At 38.9% G+C, this 16,834-nt stretch overlaps 1 protein-coding gene across 1 annotated transcript in view; it reads right to left on the reverse strand.

Annotated features, from left to right (window-relative positions):
- The window catches only part of VSTM2B (V-set and transmembrane domain containing 2B), a 64,525-nt gene that overhangs the window by 41,359 nt on the left and 6,332 nt on the right, over nt 1-16,834 (reverse strand). The window contains exon 5 of the mRNA XM_063437721.1: nt 12,977-13,361. Coding sequence (XP_063293791.1) covers nt 12,977-13,361 — 385 coding nt within the window. The remainder of the gene's footprint in view (nt 1-12,976; nt 13,362-16,834) is intronic.

Raw genomic sequence — 16,834 nt, forward strand, 5'->3', positions numbered from 1 at the left:
CTGTATGTGTGTGGGTGCTGTGTATGTGTGTGTGGGTGATTGTGGGGGGTGGAGGTGCCGGTACATTACTTAATATCCCCCCTCCCTTCTTACTTTATGTAGGGAGGGGGGATCTTTCCTTGCTGCCTTCCCTGGTGGTCCAGTGGAGGTGGGGGCAGATGAGTTATCCCCCCTCCCTTCTTACCTTATGCCTGGGAGGGGGGATCCTGCGGCTTCCATCCATCCCTGGTGGTCCAGTGGAGAGTGAACTCTAGCCCCGCAGGGCTAGAGTTCACTCACGCGAGATCTGAGCGTTGCCGCGGCAACGCTCAGATCTCGCGAGAGGAACCCGGCGGAGCTGCCGGTCCTCTCCTGCCTCCCTCACTGCCTGTGAGCCGGTGAGGGGAGGCTGAGAGCAGAGCCGGTGCTATCCGAGCGCCGGCTCTGCATGAGCCGGCAGGGGAGATCCTGAGATCTCCCCTGCCGGTCTCAATACATAGGCGGCCGCGGGGATTAGGGTGTGCCCAGGCACACCCGGCACACCCCGCGCGCACGCCTATGGATGTAACTTACTTTCAAAGTGTTTGTCTCTTGCTTTGTAAATTTAACTTTAATCACACACCGGGGTATCATGCAAGGTCTAGAAGGCTTTTAACAGAGCAGGAGATAAGAAATTCTAAATTAAACGGACTGTGCAATAAAGGACGTTTAAACATTACATGACTCTCTACAGGAAGTGTTTAGGAAGGCTGTGCAAGACACATGCAGAGAGGTGTGGCTAGTGCTGCATAAACAAAGCGATTTAACTCCTAAATGACAGAGAATTGAGCAGTAAGCCTGCAATGGCATGATCTATACACCAAAAAGGATGTATTAAGCTAAAGTAGTTTTGGTGACTATATTGTATAGGTTATGATGACTATAAAGTACTTTATGGTGAATATTTATATAAGAAATAGTAATTAATGTAAATGTTCAGTTATAAATATTATTTTAAAAAAAAAATCTATAATGATAGTCTAGTATCCCAATTTACCTTTCTTTTATAACAACTCAAAAATCCCAAACTAAATGTTATTTAGTATAAAGTCTCAGCAGTTTTTATAGTGCTGCAATATACACAACACAACAACCACCAATCTTCCATCCGCCAAATCCAAGGTAATGTCTTGCTATGTACAATCTGAACTGCAAGATCATTTTCAATTTCTAAGAGGGATTTAAGGAGCAGCTTAACTCTCTGTGCCTTACTTGGAATTTGTAGATTATACTTCTATAGAAATACAAATAACTATCTCGTTATTCAAAACGCTGCTTATATGCTATTAAGCTACCACATTACAGTTTTTGGGAGAAAACCAACTGTATTTTTAAGGAATTTCTCTACAATACTCATTTAATCTGAAAAAACTAATTGTGACTGAGCAGATGTTATTACACATATCCCTTTCTCAAAATTTACTATATTAATGGTATTTAGAAACATTTTTAACGTGAAGGTGGTATCTTTGTATATAATGTAACAGAGAGATTTTGGAATGTCACACAAATAAAACACACTGGAATATTAAAACAGATAAAAAAATATTACACAACGGAATTTTGTTTTCACCCATTGAACTAAATAAATCATGTATATATATAAAAAAACCTTTTTATTGAATTTTAGGAAACCATAATATAATTTTAGCCAGAAAATGATCCTGTTAAGTAGGACCGCAAGTATTCTAATAGTTGAATAATCTATTCATTATGACATTGATTTTTCTGTGCAATGATAGTGCACTTTACATATGAACATTAAATGAACATTGCACAACAAGACTTTTTACTTAAGCTTTCTCATGGGACACTGGAAAACACGTGAGCGTTAAGTTCCATCGAGGCACTGCGCCAGACAAGGTTGATGATTTGACTGACTTATTAAGTAACCAGATCATTTTACTTAATCAAATATTTACATACCGCTTGTTAGAGCTCTACTGGTGAAAGATAGAAAGCAGTCTAACTAAACAAAATATAATCGTGAATAATCGTAAAAAAAGGTAAAATAATTTACAAACAAGTGAAAACTCACATTTCAATCTGGTATCACAGTTTTTTTTTTAAATTTCCATTCATTCATTACATTTTGAAAATTTTTGACAAAACTAGACTTGGAGATTTGTTTCGTTATCAACTGCAATTCCTCTGAATATGGGCAAAATGGGTTCTCGGGCAAAATCCCAAGTTCTGAGCCGAGCTGCACTCGAATTACAATCCAAGCGAAATGTCCAATGGCCTTTGCTTCCTAATTCAGAATTTTTCGTCCGAGGTCTCCAAAATAAGAGATGATTGATGGCTTGGACACAGTCACTAAATGTTGACTTTATTAAAAGATCAGGTGACCAAGAAAGGAAACGAAAATCTGTTCTTATATATACTCGTGTATAAGTCGTAAACTTAATTTTAAAACGCAGAGCCAACCCTTTATTCATATCCAGAGAAGTATTGCATTTCCATTTAAGGATGGTGCCAGGGGACTCCAGACATTATAAATATTTCAATGCTATGAAGCAGTAACAGTGCCTATAGTGTACCTTTAAGTTCTACATTTTAAAGGTCACGGTGGTGTATATGAACATACTATTACAGACAATGATTTTTTTTTCTATTATTCCAACTGATTGCAGTGAATGTATAGTACGTTTTGTTTCTTTGCATATCTGCAAAAGGGGATGACGGTTTAAGATCAGATCAGCAAAGAAAACAAAAAATAAAAAAATGAGTTCCAACATTCAGAATTTAATAAACATTCATTATAAAACAAACAATAGCAAGAGCTTTAGTGTATGGATATAAATTGGGATTCTCCTGAAATGTTATGGACAATTCCATCTGTTTCCATGGTGACTGATCCACTGTTGGAAGATGGTTTTATGGTGGAGGGATTATGTCAAACTAACTTAATAGGGTCCTACGAAGAAGGTAATAAAATACAGATAAGGGTGTTTATGTGAATGTGATCTATTTAGATTTCACTACAGTACATTAGATACCATTCTTGAAAAGGTAATGCACATTGAAAGTGAAGGGATTAGAGAAACATGTTTGTATTTGGATGGAACTTTTTAAGTTGGTCAAAATAAAAATAGAAAAACTCTAGAATTCCTTTCTTGTTTCTCTACCCCTCATTTAGGGTTATTACCTACAACAGGCATAGGCAACCTTCGGCACTCCAGATATTTTGGACTACACCTCCCATGATGCTTTGCCAGCATTATGGGTGTCAGAGCATTATGGGGGATGTAGTCCACAACATCTGGAGTGCCAAAGGTTGCCTATCCCTGACCTACAATCTGAGTTGAGATCCAAGTGATTAGATTTAGGCTAGAAGTGCATCTTCTCTGCATAGGGATTTCAATAAACCAGGGGCTGTGCAGGAAAATGGCAGATGAGATTCAGTTTAGACAAATAGAATGCTAAGCCCTTCGGGAATAAAAATTATCTTGCAATTTATGCTGTAAATTGGTTCACGTCAAGGGAATCAGTAAGCAACAAGGATTTGAGAATAATTATATACACATACTATGCAAACAGTGTGTAATGCAGCCGTGAGAATACGTGAAAGGGTCATTGACCCATGTGATAAATATACAAATTTAATTTCATTATGATTCAATGGTAACACTTCAGCTTAAATATGCAAGTTCTCAAAAAAAGGCATTACAGAAGTTGATAAAGTATGTAAGTATTTACAGTCTTAAAGGGACACTCCAGGCACCCAGACCACTTCTGCCCATTGGAGTGGTCTGGGTGCCAACTCCCACTACCCTTAACCCTGCAAGAGTAATTATTGCAGTTTTTATAAAGCGCATTAGGTCTCCTCCGCCGGCAGCCGCGGATGCTCAATAGGTCTCCCCCTCCATGGGTGGACCCTGACCCAGCGCAGAGGGACATCGGCGCTGGATACAGGTATGTCACTGAAGGGGTTTTAGAGGGGACCTGCAGTGCCAGGAAAATGGTTTGTTTTCCTGGCACTGGAGAGTCCCTTTAAGAATGAGAGCAATAATTATTCATATGACTAATAATTACTTACAACTTTGGCCTCGATTTAACTGCTACCGTTGAGGATGATAATTTTGACAATTAGTTGTAATCTGCTTTATATCTTCTTTTAAATACAAGATATCCAGTAGAATAAAATTAAAACATACCACTTAACCCACCAAACAATGAAACCGACTTACTTGATATGCCCGGCAGAGAATCAAAACATTAAATGACCCTTGACATGACTACAGAATTTACATAACAATGTTTGGCATGTTTACAGCCCGGAAACAGGACGTTGAAATACATAACACTGTTGTACGCCTCAACAAAATGAGCGATCCCTGGATGAGGTTCTATGGGTGGCTATTGAAATGAATGGCCTCTTGGTGTCATTGTAACAATATGTAATTCTTTCCCACCACGATTCCAATTATTCTTTCACACAGGGAATGGTGACATCGAGCTACTTGCAACTTTAAGGTTGCTCGACCATGTATTTGTCCATGACCCCTTACATTAAACATTTTACACTAAATGTTTCTTAAATTACCTCTACTTAGTTTTTGAGCAACTTGCTATTGTCCAAATGTTGTCATTCATTCTAACATGTCATTTTGTTGTGCTAGATGCACCTTTAGAAATAAAAATGCTGGTAAAAAACATAACACCACAGTTTGTGATGCATTAGGTTTTTGCCTTTATAATGTCACAAACATGTCTTATCACAAAGAAACACACATGACATGTGACACACACTATTTGATACTCATCTGTCAATATTTCCCACAGTCCCTAGCCTTGCTGACAGTAGCATGATGACGAGACAGCTTGACTTTTATTGCGGCTGAAGAAAAGCGTAGTGTTTCGAAACATTCCTAATATTGCAAAAAATTAAAGTTTTGGTATCTGCGTCTCCTCTTTAGTAGACAATTATTTTACGTAATCACAGTTCCCCACTTGATTTAAGACGATCATGAAACAAGGACTCAGGGTGAAGTTTTTGGGTGTGCACCCATGTAGGGTGAAGGATAACAGGGCACATTATTAGAATTCTGGGGTGGAGCCTGGAAGCTTCGGAGGCAGAGAGAAAAGCGTTAAGTGTGTCAGGTGAGACAAAACTGCAAGAGAGGAAGAGCCGCTGAGCAGGAGTAAAGCAGGAGTAAGCAACCTTTGGCACTCCTAGTGTTGTGGACTACATTTCCCATGATACTTTGCCAGCGTTATAGCTGTAAGAGCATCATGGGAGATGTAGTCTGCACCATCTGGAGTGTCAAAGGTTGCTTACTCCTGGACTTAAAGAGTTATAGAGAACCTTACAAGGATTTTAATGCTTGAAATGTTTTAAATGTTTTAACTAATACTTGAAAAGCAATAAAGGCTTCACAAATACCAACAGTCTTTGTTTGGAGGTCCGTTAGATGCCTGGTAGATCCCCCAAACTCAAGGCGTTTGATTCCTCCAAGGCTCTTAAAGTGAGAGTAGCACGCAATTCATTATCTATTTTATATTATACTCTTTTCCTCTTTTAGATGCCATACAATTTATTTATTATGAGTGTTATTTATTGGTGTGTACGTTTGTATGGTTGTTAAAGGCACCTTATATTTATATCTTTATATCTGTGACGCTTTCAGCGCCATCTGTTCACTTACTTTTCTTGCACTCTATCTGACTAATGGCTAATGCAACTGCAACTGCAACTGCAAGAAAGCATTATGCCCAACATCAAATGTAACATCTCCTCATCATCTGCTACAGAATCTGCTACAGAATCAAAGCAGGTAATTTCTCAAAAATACAATGTAGCTTCTTCACACTAACATCTAATGCCACTACTCCTTATCATCCAATACAGCAATCACCTCACTGACTGAAGCAAAATCTCTCTAGCACCCAATGCAAAATCTACGTAGTATCTAATAAAGCAACTAACTCCATAATACCTATTGCAAATATCCTGTGGTATCTAACAGAGCATCTGCCTAATGCAGTGTTTCTCTCACATCTAATACAACAGTTATTTAGCAATTTGCAAGCCTATAATACAAACCCACAACATCTACGGCAACCTCTCCTTTACATCCAATGCAACATGTCCCTATAATTGATTACCGTAATTTATACCATCAATAAAGATGAATCGGGAATAAGTGAAAATTACAACAGACTAGGCAACAATGTGCAATGTCAGTCAACAGTGGCAAAGGTCAGTTTATATGTTGTCATGCGTAAAAAGGGGTATTAATTAACACAACGAGACTATAATATTTTCCCTTTATAAGACCATAGTAAGACTCCACAATGAATATGTGGTGCAATTATGTGTACCAGTTTTAAATAAAAATATTAAGAATTAAAAAAAAGTACAAAGGCAGGCTAGAAAATCAGTGAGGGGAATGGAAGATTTTAGCTATATATAATATAATATAATATAATATAGTATAATATATAGACAGTGTTTGCTCACATTAGACAAAAGGCATCCCAGAGGGTATATGATACAGTCCTACACTAATATACACCAACAGTCACCTGATAAACTGTTCTTTAACAGGACTGTACATGAAGAGTTCTTAAATAAACAAGATTTCACCTGCAGCATAGGAAGGTTGAAACAATAAAGATGTGTTAGTCACTACCTATAAATGTTGTTTTATCGGATTCTGCAGACAACTTTGAATAGGTTGAGATGTTTGTATCACAAATAAACATGTATTTTCTTGCCTTCTTTTGGATCCGCAGCAGAAACCAATGAATGGAAGGTTGTACTAATAGACTTTTTCAAACTGAAATATTATGAGACTAATGAGATAAATATCCAGACATCCAGTGCAGCATTTTCCTAGTATCTGCAGCAATTGGTCCAGCATCCAATACAGCGAACTCTGTGACATCTAATGTTGCATCTCCCCAGCATCTAGTATAGACATCTCCCTACCATTAAATGCAGCAGCATCCCTTGCATGGAGTGTAGCATAGTCATTAATATCTAATGCTGCATTTCCTGCAAACCCCATCTCATCTATTGCATTTGTCCAAGAAATAGGAATAATAGTCTTGGAATATGACATCTCCTCGCATTTAATGCAACATCCCTCTAACATCTAATGTGAATTCTACTTAGCATCTAAAGACAACTAGTTGTCATTTGGTACAGTCATTTATTAGCATCTATTTAAGTAAATCTGTTAGATCTAAAGTAGCACTAATCTTCCCAGCATCTAATGCAGTAATCCTCCCAGCATTTAATGCAACGTCACCATAATATCCCGATTCCCTCACATCTAATGCAGTAATCTTCCCAGCATTTAATGCAACATCGCCATATCTCTCACATCTAATGCAGTAATCTTCCCAGCATTTAATGCAACGTCGCCATATCTCTCACATCTAATGCAGTAATCTTCCCAGCATTTAATGCAACGTCGCCATATCTCTCACATCTAATGCAGTAATCTTCCCAGCATTTAATGCAACGTCACCATAATATCTCTCACATCTAATGCAGTAATCCTCCCAGCATTTAATGCAACGTCACCATAATATCCCTCACATCTAATGCAGTAATCTTCCCAGCATTTAATGCAACATCGCCATATCTCTCACATCTAATGCAGTAATCTTCCCAGCATTTAATGCAACGTCGCCAAATCTCTCACATCTAATGCAGTAATCTTCCCAGCATTTAATGCAACGTCGCCATATCTCTCACATCTAATGCAGTAATCTTCCCAGCATTTAATGCAACGTCACCATAATATCTCTCACATCTAATGCAGTAATCCTCCCAACATTTAATGCAACATCTCCATAATATCTCTCACATCTAATGCAGTAATCTTCCCAGCATTTAATGCAGTAATCCTCCCAACATTTAATGCAACATCGCCATAATATCTCTCACATCTAATGCAGCATTTCCAAACATTTTAAATTACCATCTCACCAGCATATGCACATGCAAATGCAACATTGTCCTAGCATCCAAAGCAGCACCCAGACATTGAAAACAACATTTCCTGCATTTTCCTTATATAAAATGCGACATCTCCCTAAGAATTCATACTTCATCTCCCCAACATTGAATGCAACATCGAATATCTCATACTACATCACCCTAACATCTAATACATCATCAAGGTTGCATATCCTTAACATTTTAAACATCACCCCCCCTAACATCTAATGCAACATCTCCCTAACACGTATTGCAACATCCATCTAACATCTAACGAATCATCTCCATAACATCTAATGCAACATCCCTCTAACATCTAATGAAACATCTCCCCAACATCTAATGAATCATCACCCTAACATCTAATGCAATATAACCCTAACATGTATTGCAACATCTCGCTAACACATATTGCAACATCCCCCTAACATCTAATGCAATATATCCCTAACATGTATTGCAAAATCTCCCCAACATGTATTGCAACATCCCTCTGACATCTAATGCAATGTTTCCCTAACATGTATTGCAATATCTCGCCAACACATATTGCAACATCCCCCTAACATCTAATGCAATATATCCCTAACATGTATTGCAACATCTCCCCAACATGTATTGCAACATCCCTCTAACATCTACTGAATCATCTCCCTAACATCTAATGCAACATCTCCCTAACACATATTGCAACATCTCTCTAACATCTAATGAATCATCACTCTAACATCTAATTCAACATCTCCCTAACATCTAATGCAATATATCCCTAACATGTATTGCAACATCTCCCCAACATGTATTGCAACATCCCTCTGACATCTAATGAATCATCTCCCTAACATCTAATGCAATATATCCCTAACATGTATTGCAACATCTCCCCAACATGTATTGCAACATCCCTCTGACATCTAATGAACCATCTCCCTAACATCTAATGCAATATATCCCTAACATGTATTGCAACATCTCGCTAACACATATTGCAACATCTCCCTAACATCTAATGCAACATATCCCTAACATGTATTGCAACATCTCTCCAACATCTAATGCAATATATCCCTAACACGTATTGCAACATCTCCCCAACATGTATTGCAAAATCACTCTAACATCTAATGCAACATCTCCCTAACATCTAATGCAACATCTCCCCAACATGTATTGCAACATTCCTCTAACATCTAATGCAACATCTCCCCAACACGTATTGCAACATCTAACATCTAATGCAACATCTCTCTAATATCGAATGCAATATATCCCTAACATGTATTGCAACATCTCCCTAACAGCTAATGCAACATATCCCTAACATGTATTGCAACATCTCTCTAACATCTAATGCAATATATCCCTAACACGTATTGCAACATCTCCCCAACATGTATTGCAAAATCACTCTAACATCTAATGCAACATCTCCCTAACATCTAATGCAACATCTCCCCAACACGTATTGCAGCATCTAACATCTAATGCAACATCTCTCTAACATCTAATGTAATATATCCCTAACACGTATTGTAACATCTCCCTAACATCTAATGAATCATCACTCTAACATCTAATGCAATACATCCTTAACATGCATTGCAACATCTCCCCAACATGTATTGCAACATCTCTTTGACATCTAATGCAACATCTCTCTAACATCTAATGCAATATATCCCTAACACGTATTGCAACATCTCCCCAACATGTATTGCAACATCTCTCTAACATCTAATGCAACATCTCTCTAACATCTAATGCAATATATCCCTAACACGTATTGTAACATCTCCCTAACATCTAATGAATCATCACTCTAACATCTAATGCAATATATCCCTAACACATATTGCAACATCTCCCTAACATCTAATGAATCATCACTCTAACATCTAATGCAATATATCCTTAACATGCATTGCAACATTCTTCTAACATCTAATGCAACATCTCCCAACACGTATTGCAACATTCCTCTAACATCTAATGCAACATCTCCCCAACACGTATGGCAACATCTCTCTAACATCTAATGCAACATCTCCCTAACACGTTTTGCAACATCTTCCTAACATCTAATGAATCATCACTCTAACATCTAATGCAATATATCCTTAACATGTATTGCAACATCTCCCCAACATGTATTGCAACATCTCCCCAACATGTATTGCAACATCCCTCTGACATCTAATGGATCATCTCCCTAACATCTAATGCAACATCTCCCCAACACATATTGCAACATCCCTCTAACATCTAATGAATCATCACCCTAATATCTAATGCAACATATCCCTAACATCTAACATTGCACACCTCAACAATCCTAACATCCAATACATCATCAAGGTTGCATATTCCTAACATCTAATGCAACATCTCTCTAACACATATTGCAGCATGTCTATAATATCTAATGCAACATTTAACATCGCACACTTCATCACCCTAACATCCAACACATCATAAAGGTTGGATATCCCTGTCAGTTAATGCATCATCCCCCAAACAGCTCCCTAACATGTATTGTACAATATCTCTAACATCTAATGCAGCATGTCCTTAGCATTTAACACAACATGCGTCTAACATACAATAAAACATATTCTTAACATTGAATGTAACATCCAACCAGAGGATTGGAGACAAGCGGATGTGTTGCCTATATTTAAAAAGTCTTCAATAATTTATAATGCAGCTTATTCTTTATTTTACAAAAACAGAAGGACAACGGCTCTCCTTCACATCCCGACAGCTTGATACAACCTTGTGAAAGTCACTTCATTATCATCTAGCCTCTGCCTCCCAGAGCTACAGCATTAAATATTACACATATAAGGAGCTGTTCACAGTTGTCTTTTTTTCAGAAATTACAATCTCTTTGTCGTTGGCCTAAATTTAATGAGAAATCACCATTATGTCTTCATTACTATTTTCCAAAGCTTTCTGAAATCCCTTTTAAGGTAAATGATTTCCCATTTCCCATGACCTCCACCCTGCAAGGATCAAGGTTAATATAAACATACCTTACCGAGTAGAGTCGACAAAGAATTGCCTTGCCCAACTTATTTAGGATCACCTGTGGCTCCGGGCTCTTTTATCTCATCACCTCTGGCTGCTGGGACGCCCAGTGAGAGATGAGAGGCAAACGACACAGTTTGTGACATCAATTATTAATTTTAAGTACTGTCTGGCCACACTTTGTACTGCAGCAGGAGACCCAGAGGGCCAGTGATTTCAATCACATCACTGTGTATTTAAAATTTAAATACAGACAAAAAAGTCACTTTGTGTGCTTGATGCTCAGCTTCAAAAATAAAGCTAAGTTTAAAGTGAATGTTTCTCTCATTTCAGAACAGATTTCTTCTGACTTGGTATATTATTAGACGTGTGTTCTGCGGTGTGCTATTATTTATAACAATGTCTAAGCCTTGCCTTTAACTGAAACCATGCCAAGTCTGAATCCACCTGAATACCTGTGTGATACTGAAACATCATAACACCATAACCTCTACAATATATCATATAGGATATGGAGCTATAAGGCTATCGGTTCAATTCATTGTTTTTGTTTTTTTTTAATTGTCATAGAGACATTTAGAAAAGATCAGGAACCCCAAGACACTTTAAAGAGACACAATAGGCATCAAAACATCTTTAGCTTAATGAAGCAGTTTTGGTGTATAGATCATGTCACTGCAGTTTCACTGCTCAATTCTCTGCCATTTAGGAGTTAAACAATCTCATGAAAAACAATCTGATGTTAATTTGCTTTAGATGTTTTTATCTCCGGCACATTAGATTGACCTTCAAGCACACACAGGAGGCTCCTGCAGAGTCTAGCAATCTATTAACGGAGCAGGAAATAAGAAATACTAAATTAAACAGAAAGTTTAAACATTAGATCTCTCTTTACAGGAAGTGTTTAGGAAGGCTGTGCAATTTACATGCAGGGAGGTGTGACCAAGGCTGTATAATAGAGTAGCATTTGCAAGCTATAAATGGCGTCCAGAATGCTGCACCATAATACTGGCTATTTAGCCATACCCCCCTATTCTAGATAATTACTTCCTTATCAGTGTACATACACAGTTCAGCCACTGACGGCACTGAATGAGCTGAACTGCTATAAAGCAAGCAGCCTGTATTAGAATGACTCCCAGACAGACATATTTTAAGGATATCAATATGCATCTGTCTGTTGTTTATCTACCTGTCTGCAGTTTAGTTAGGGTTCAAATGAAAGAAGTTGATTGTATGTTACAAATTTGCAGAGGGAATCAACCACACGAGACAAGCATTATACCACAAAGATGGAAAAATGGTTAATTGCAGTAAAGACAAAGTGCTAGAGGATTCTAGGGTAAGTGCTCTTTGTCCAGCTAAGGCTGGCATTGTGTGAACTAGATGCAGAAGTGCAGCTTTGAAAAAAAAAAAATATGTATCATAGGAGGTATTCAAGCATTTCTAAATGTCAAGCTTTGTTAATGGGCAAATTTGTTTATTATGAGACAAAAAAAAAGGAATTAAAAAAACTTAAAGTGAATTTCAACATGGTGTGCCCCTTTAACAGATCACTCAATTTTACATTGGTTTTACCTTCCACTATATGAAGACTGTACTAGAAATGAACTTTATCCTAGAGCCATAATTTTTATACACATTGATAGATGTGAAGCATTTGAGACTTCGTAAATGTGATCAGTTTTAGGTAATGCCTGCACATTGTTTTAATAAATGCATATGTCACTTGTTTATATTTATACATAATTGACATTTAAAATTCTGGCACAGAATACCGAGTTGTAAACATAGGTATATGTTATTTTTTAAATAGAATTTGTTTATAGAATTAATGTTTGTTTGTTTTTTGGAAACGCTGTTAGATAAGATATATTTTCCCTTTTTGCAATGTCACAATTCTGTTTTGACAAATGTTAAGATTCTACGATCTCGCAACATCCACTAGGTGGCAGTGTGGTACTGCTTATAACTGACCTGAGCCATGATGTTGCCGCAGAATGGCTGCTTTTCCAGGAGCAGGGGAAGCAGAGGCGGATGCTGCAGTGCCTGGTGATGGAGCCAGATTGTCTCCTGCGTGCATTGGGCGCTTGTTCCCAGGTTCTGGGGTGGCCCTGCTGCTGCTGCTGCTGGGGTTGTTCCTACGTGGCCCGTTACTCTGGATGTGAGACACAGCCTCTGCTGCCTGCATGTCAGGTGGGGAATAGCGGGAAATGACCCGGAGCATCGCCTGTGCTTTGTGTTCCTGAGTCTCATCGTCTCCATAATCGGACACCCGGCACTCGTAAACCCCTTCATCCAGCTTCCTGACATTGGACAGCCTCAGCCGGTGCGAAATATCATTGCCTTGAACACGTACAGTCTAAAAAAGGGATAGAAACGCATTAGAAACAGATTCTAAAAATCCTCACACTTTTTAATATTGTCTCACTCTTTATTGTTCACTTTTTCTGCCGCTTTGACATACTGTTCCTTTAAGCAGCACCACCGTTGATCTATGTATTGTGATACTCAAATGACTAGCAAACTCTAGATTGCAATCTCGTTCGAGCAGGGTCCTCATCAACCTGTTGTTCCTGTCAAATTTGTACAGCGCTGTGGGATAGGTTGGCGCTATATAAATACCAATAGTAATAATAAAATGACTTCAATGGGGTAGAGGATCCTGCTCAAGCAAGCTTACAATCTAGTGGATACGTTTATGCTATCAGCCCTGGCAGGATAATAAAGATAGTGGTTGCAAGGCATTTGTGCACACGCCTCCCTTATTCCCATAATGCCGAGCAATGATGCGCATGGTTCTGTCAGAGAATCCCAATGCCCACGCAACGCACAGCAGAGGCCTAGATGCTAATATTTCTCATGCCGCTCACTTAAAATACAGACGTGGTAACAAGTTTGCCGAATTCCATTTTATAACCTACTTGAAGCGAGCCTTGCCATGCACGCATTTATTGTAGAGTCTCAAAACACCATTTACCCACAGTGTGGAAGAAGAAAAACAATCCGCAGCATAAAAATGCTGTCAAAGCCCATAAAAGCATTGCAGCTGTCTGGCTTTATGTACTAAAGTGATTTCATACTGCACTAGCAGTACCTCACACAGGAATAAAAAAAACATTGGTCAGTGGAATCGGATTTATCTTTGCTTTCTGAAAAGTTATGAGAATTTGCGGTGCTGGTCATCCCAGAGAGACTACATAGTGAGAAGGAACTTTATGTACTATAAGGCAGCAAAGTGCAAAGTTTTCAAAGTATCCTTATAGCTACAGAGTTGGATATTCCATAGGACCTTCCTTTCCTTGATCTAATTACACATACATCTGTGATTAAGTGGACTTACAGGACTATTGGCTAACGTGTGGATTGTCAGGAATTTTCAAAGTGAATTAAAATTTGAGGCCTTAACAGCCAGACTCAAACCATAGCTGACTTTGAGAATTTTACAATTCGGCTATTCTGGCCGAATGGAATTTGAAATTCAACTTGAATTTCCACCCATTCACACTTTATTGAATAACCCTACTAGAATTTGCCCTGTTGCAATGTAAAGGGCAACAATGGATTGAAGGTTGGTTTAGGAACTATTCCTGCAACTCTTTATGTCGGTTAATGTCACAATTTAAAGGGGCACTAAACTCACTCAGACCACTTCATCTCAATGAAGTGGTCTGGATGCAGCATCCTGTCCTTCTAACCCTGCAACAAAAAATACTGCAGATTTTTTTAAAGAAACTTAAAAGTTTACAAAAACAGGGTTCAATCCACCTCTAGAGGTTGTCGTCACGTCAAGAGGTACTACAGAAGGTTCTGCAACACTGACCAAGTAAAACCCGTTCACGTGACATAGAGGCCCGTAGGAGAGTAAATAAATACAATGCTTTCCTATGGGGAAGCTTGGCTGCATGTGTGATGCTTGCCGCGCATGCGCATCATGTCACCAATGCTCCTATATGAGGAGTAATGCATTGGACTATCATGGAGAAGGTCATGTCTCCTCAATAATGTTGTGGGAGGCGGAAAGGTCCTCGGCACTTGAAAAAGATAAGTAAAACGTGGATTTCATCAATATTAATGGTGCATCTATAGAACTAGGGACAGGGAATACATGTTTGTGTCCCCATCCATGTAGTGTTCCTATTTACAGATGGCTATGTTCCATTTATGGGCTCACCTACAAAGGGTTGAAACATTAGGACTGCTATCATAAATTTTTAAATGTTGTGCACTAAATCTCTACCTAATCTCTACCTCTCTCCATAACGTACACTGCCATCCAATGCTACAATTCCTTCAAACGAATTACATCTGTATAGCAGCCTATCCAGCACAAAAAGATTTCTATGGGTTGACACCTGTAGGGCTTAAATGGTAACCAAAGGTTTTAAGCCTTTTGGTCCAGGGTGATCTAGGTGATCCTAGTATGCATTTTTTGGGATGCAAATATTGATAACCAACGAGGTTATAGAGGTAGTCAAACTAATAATATTGAAGAACAGGCTATTGCTAAGAGAGTCACTAGGATGTATTTTACAGATCTCAGATCAGCCCGCTCCTGAATGCTCGATTGCAGACACAAATCCTGTTCTAGTCATCCGTCTCCAGGGTCTCTTACAGGAGCCCTGATTTCAGATGAATTACATCAATGTATCATTTCAACCGACAGTAACACAGCATGTGATAAAATCTGGCCTCTCTGCGGGTCACGGTTATTAGCTGTGCTGCGGACAATCCTCATGTCCTGGTAATGATAGAGATCAGTTACTGGCTAATGCAGAAACACCATTGTGCTCCTCTAGAGAAATCAATTCATTGGAGTAGAGCAGGAACCAAAGGCTATAACGCCATTCCCAAACCAAGAAACAATGGGCCAGGGGTCTCTCCTTTCTATGTAAGGTCATATTATAGACACTATTGTACACTAAGCCTGACCTTTCATTGAAAAGCTAGCTTGGTTAATAAACCCACGGAGCTTTCATAATGTACAGCTTTTCTGAACATTGCTTATAGGGATGGTTAAATGAATGGGAGGACGGATGGATGGATGGGTGGGTGAAAAGATGAATGGGTGGGTGGATGGATGGGTAGATTGATGGATAGGTGGATGAATAAATAAATAGATGGATGGGTGTGTGGGTCAATGGATGGATGGGTTAATGAATGGATGGGTGGATAGAAGGGTGCGTGGGTGGGTCAACAGATGCATGGATGGCTGGATGGATGGATGGGTGGATGGATGGATAGGTGGATGGATAGATAGATGGGTGGATGAATGGATGGGTGGGTAGATGGGTGCGTGGGTGGGTCAATAGATGGATGGATGGATGGGTGGGTGGATAGAAGGGTGCGTGGGTGGGTCAATAGATGGATGGATGAATAGATGGATGGATGAATGGGTGGATGAATGGATGGGTGGATTGATAGATAGTTGGGTGGATGAATGAACTTACTAGGGGCCTCATAAATGGTAATATGCAAAGAAAATGTGATTCCTCGATGATACTAAACACGGTAGAAACTGAATGGGTTAATTTACTTTGATTGTCTTACTTTACTTGAACATTTTGTTTCGAGGCTTCTTTCACTTAGTCCATGTATGTATTATCAGTGGAAATGTATCCTGTGGCTCTCTACCTGGGCTCAGAAAATCTAGCCCTAATCAGCTGATAGGTGCAGGCTACTGCTTATCCTTAAAAATAACAGGGAATTGGGAGCATTCCCCTGACATAGTGAGAGAGCCGCATGCTGTGTACACTGAATACCAATGAATGCTGGATCCATTTCTTAAATGATGGAAGAGTAAACTAAAGATCGGCGTGCAATGCATTCCTCCCT

The sequence above is a fragment of the Pelobates fuscus genome, chromosome 12 (genome assembly GCF_036172605.1).
Source record: "Pelobates fuscus isolate aPelFus1 chromosome 12, aPelFus1.pri, whole genome shotgun sequence".
Lineage (NCBI taxonomy): Eukaryota > Metazoa > Chordata > Amphibia > Anura > Pelobatidae > Pelobates > Pelobates fuscus.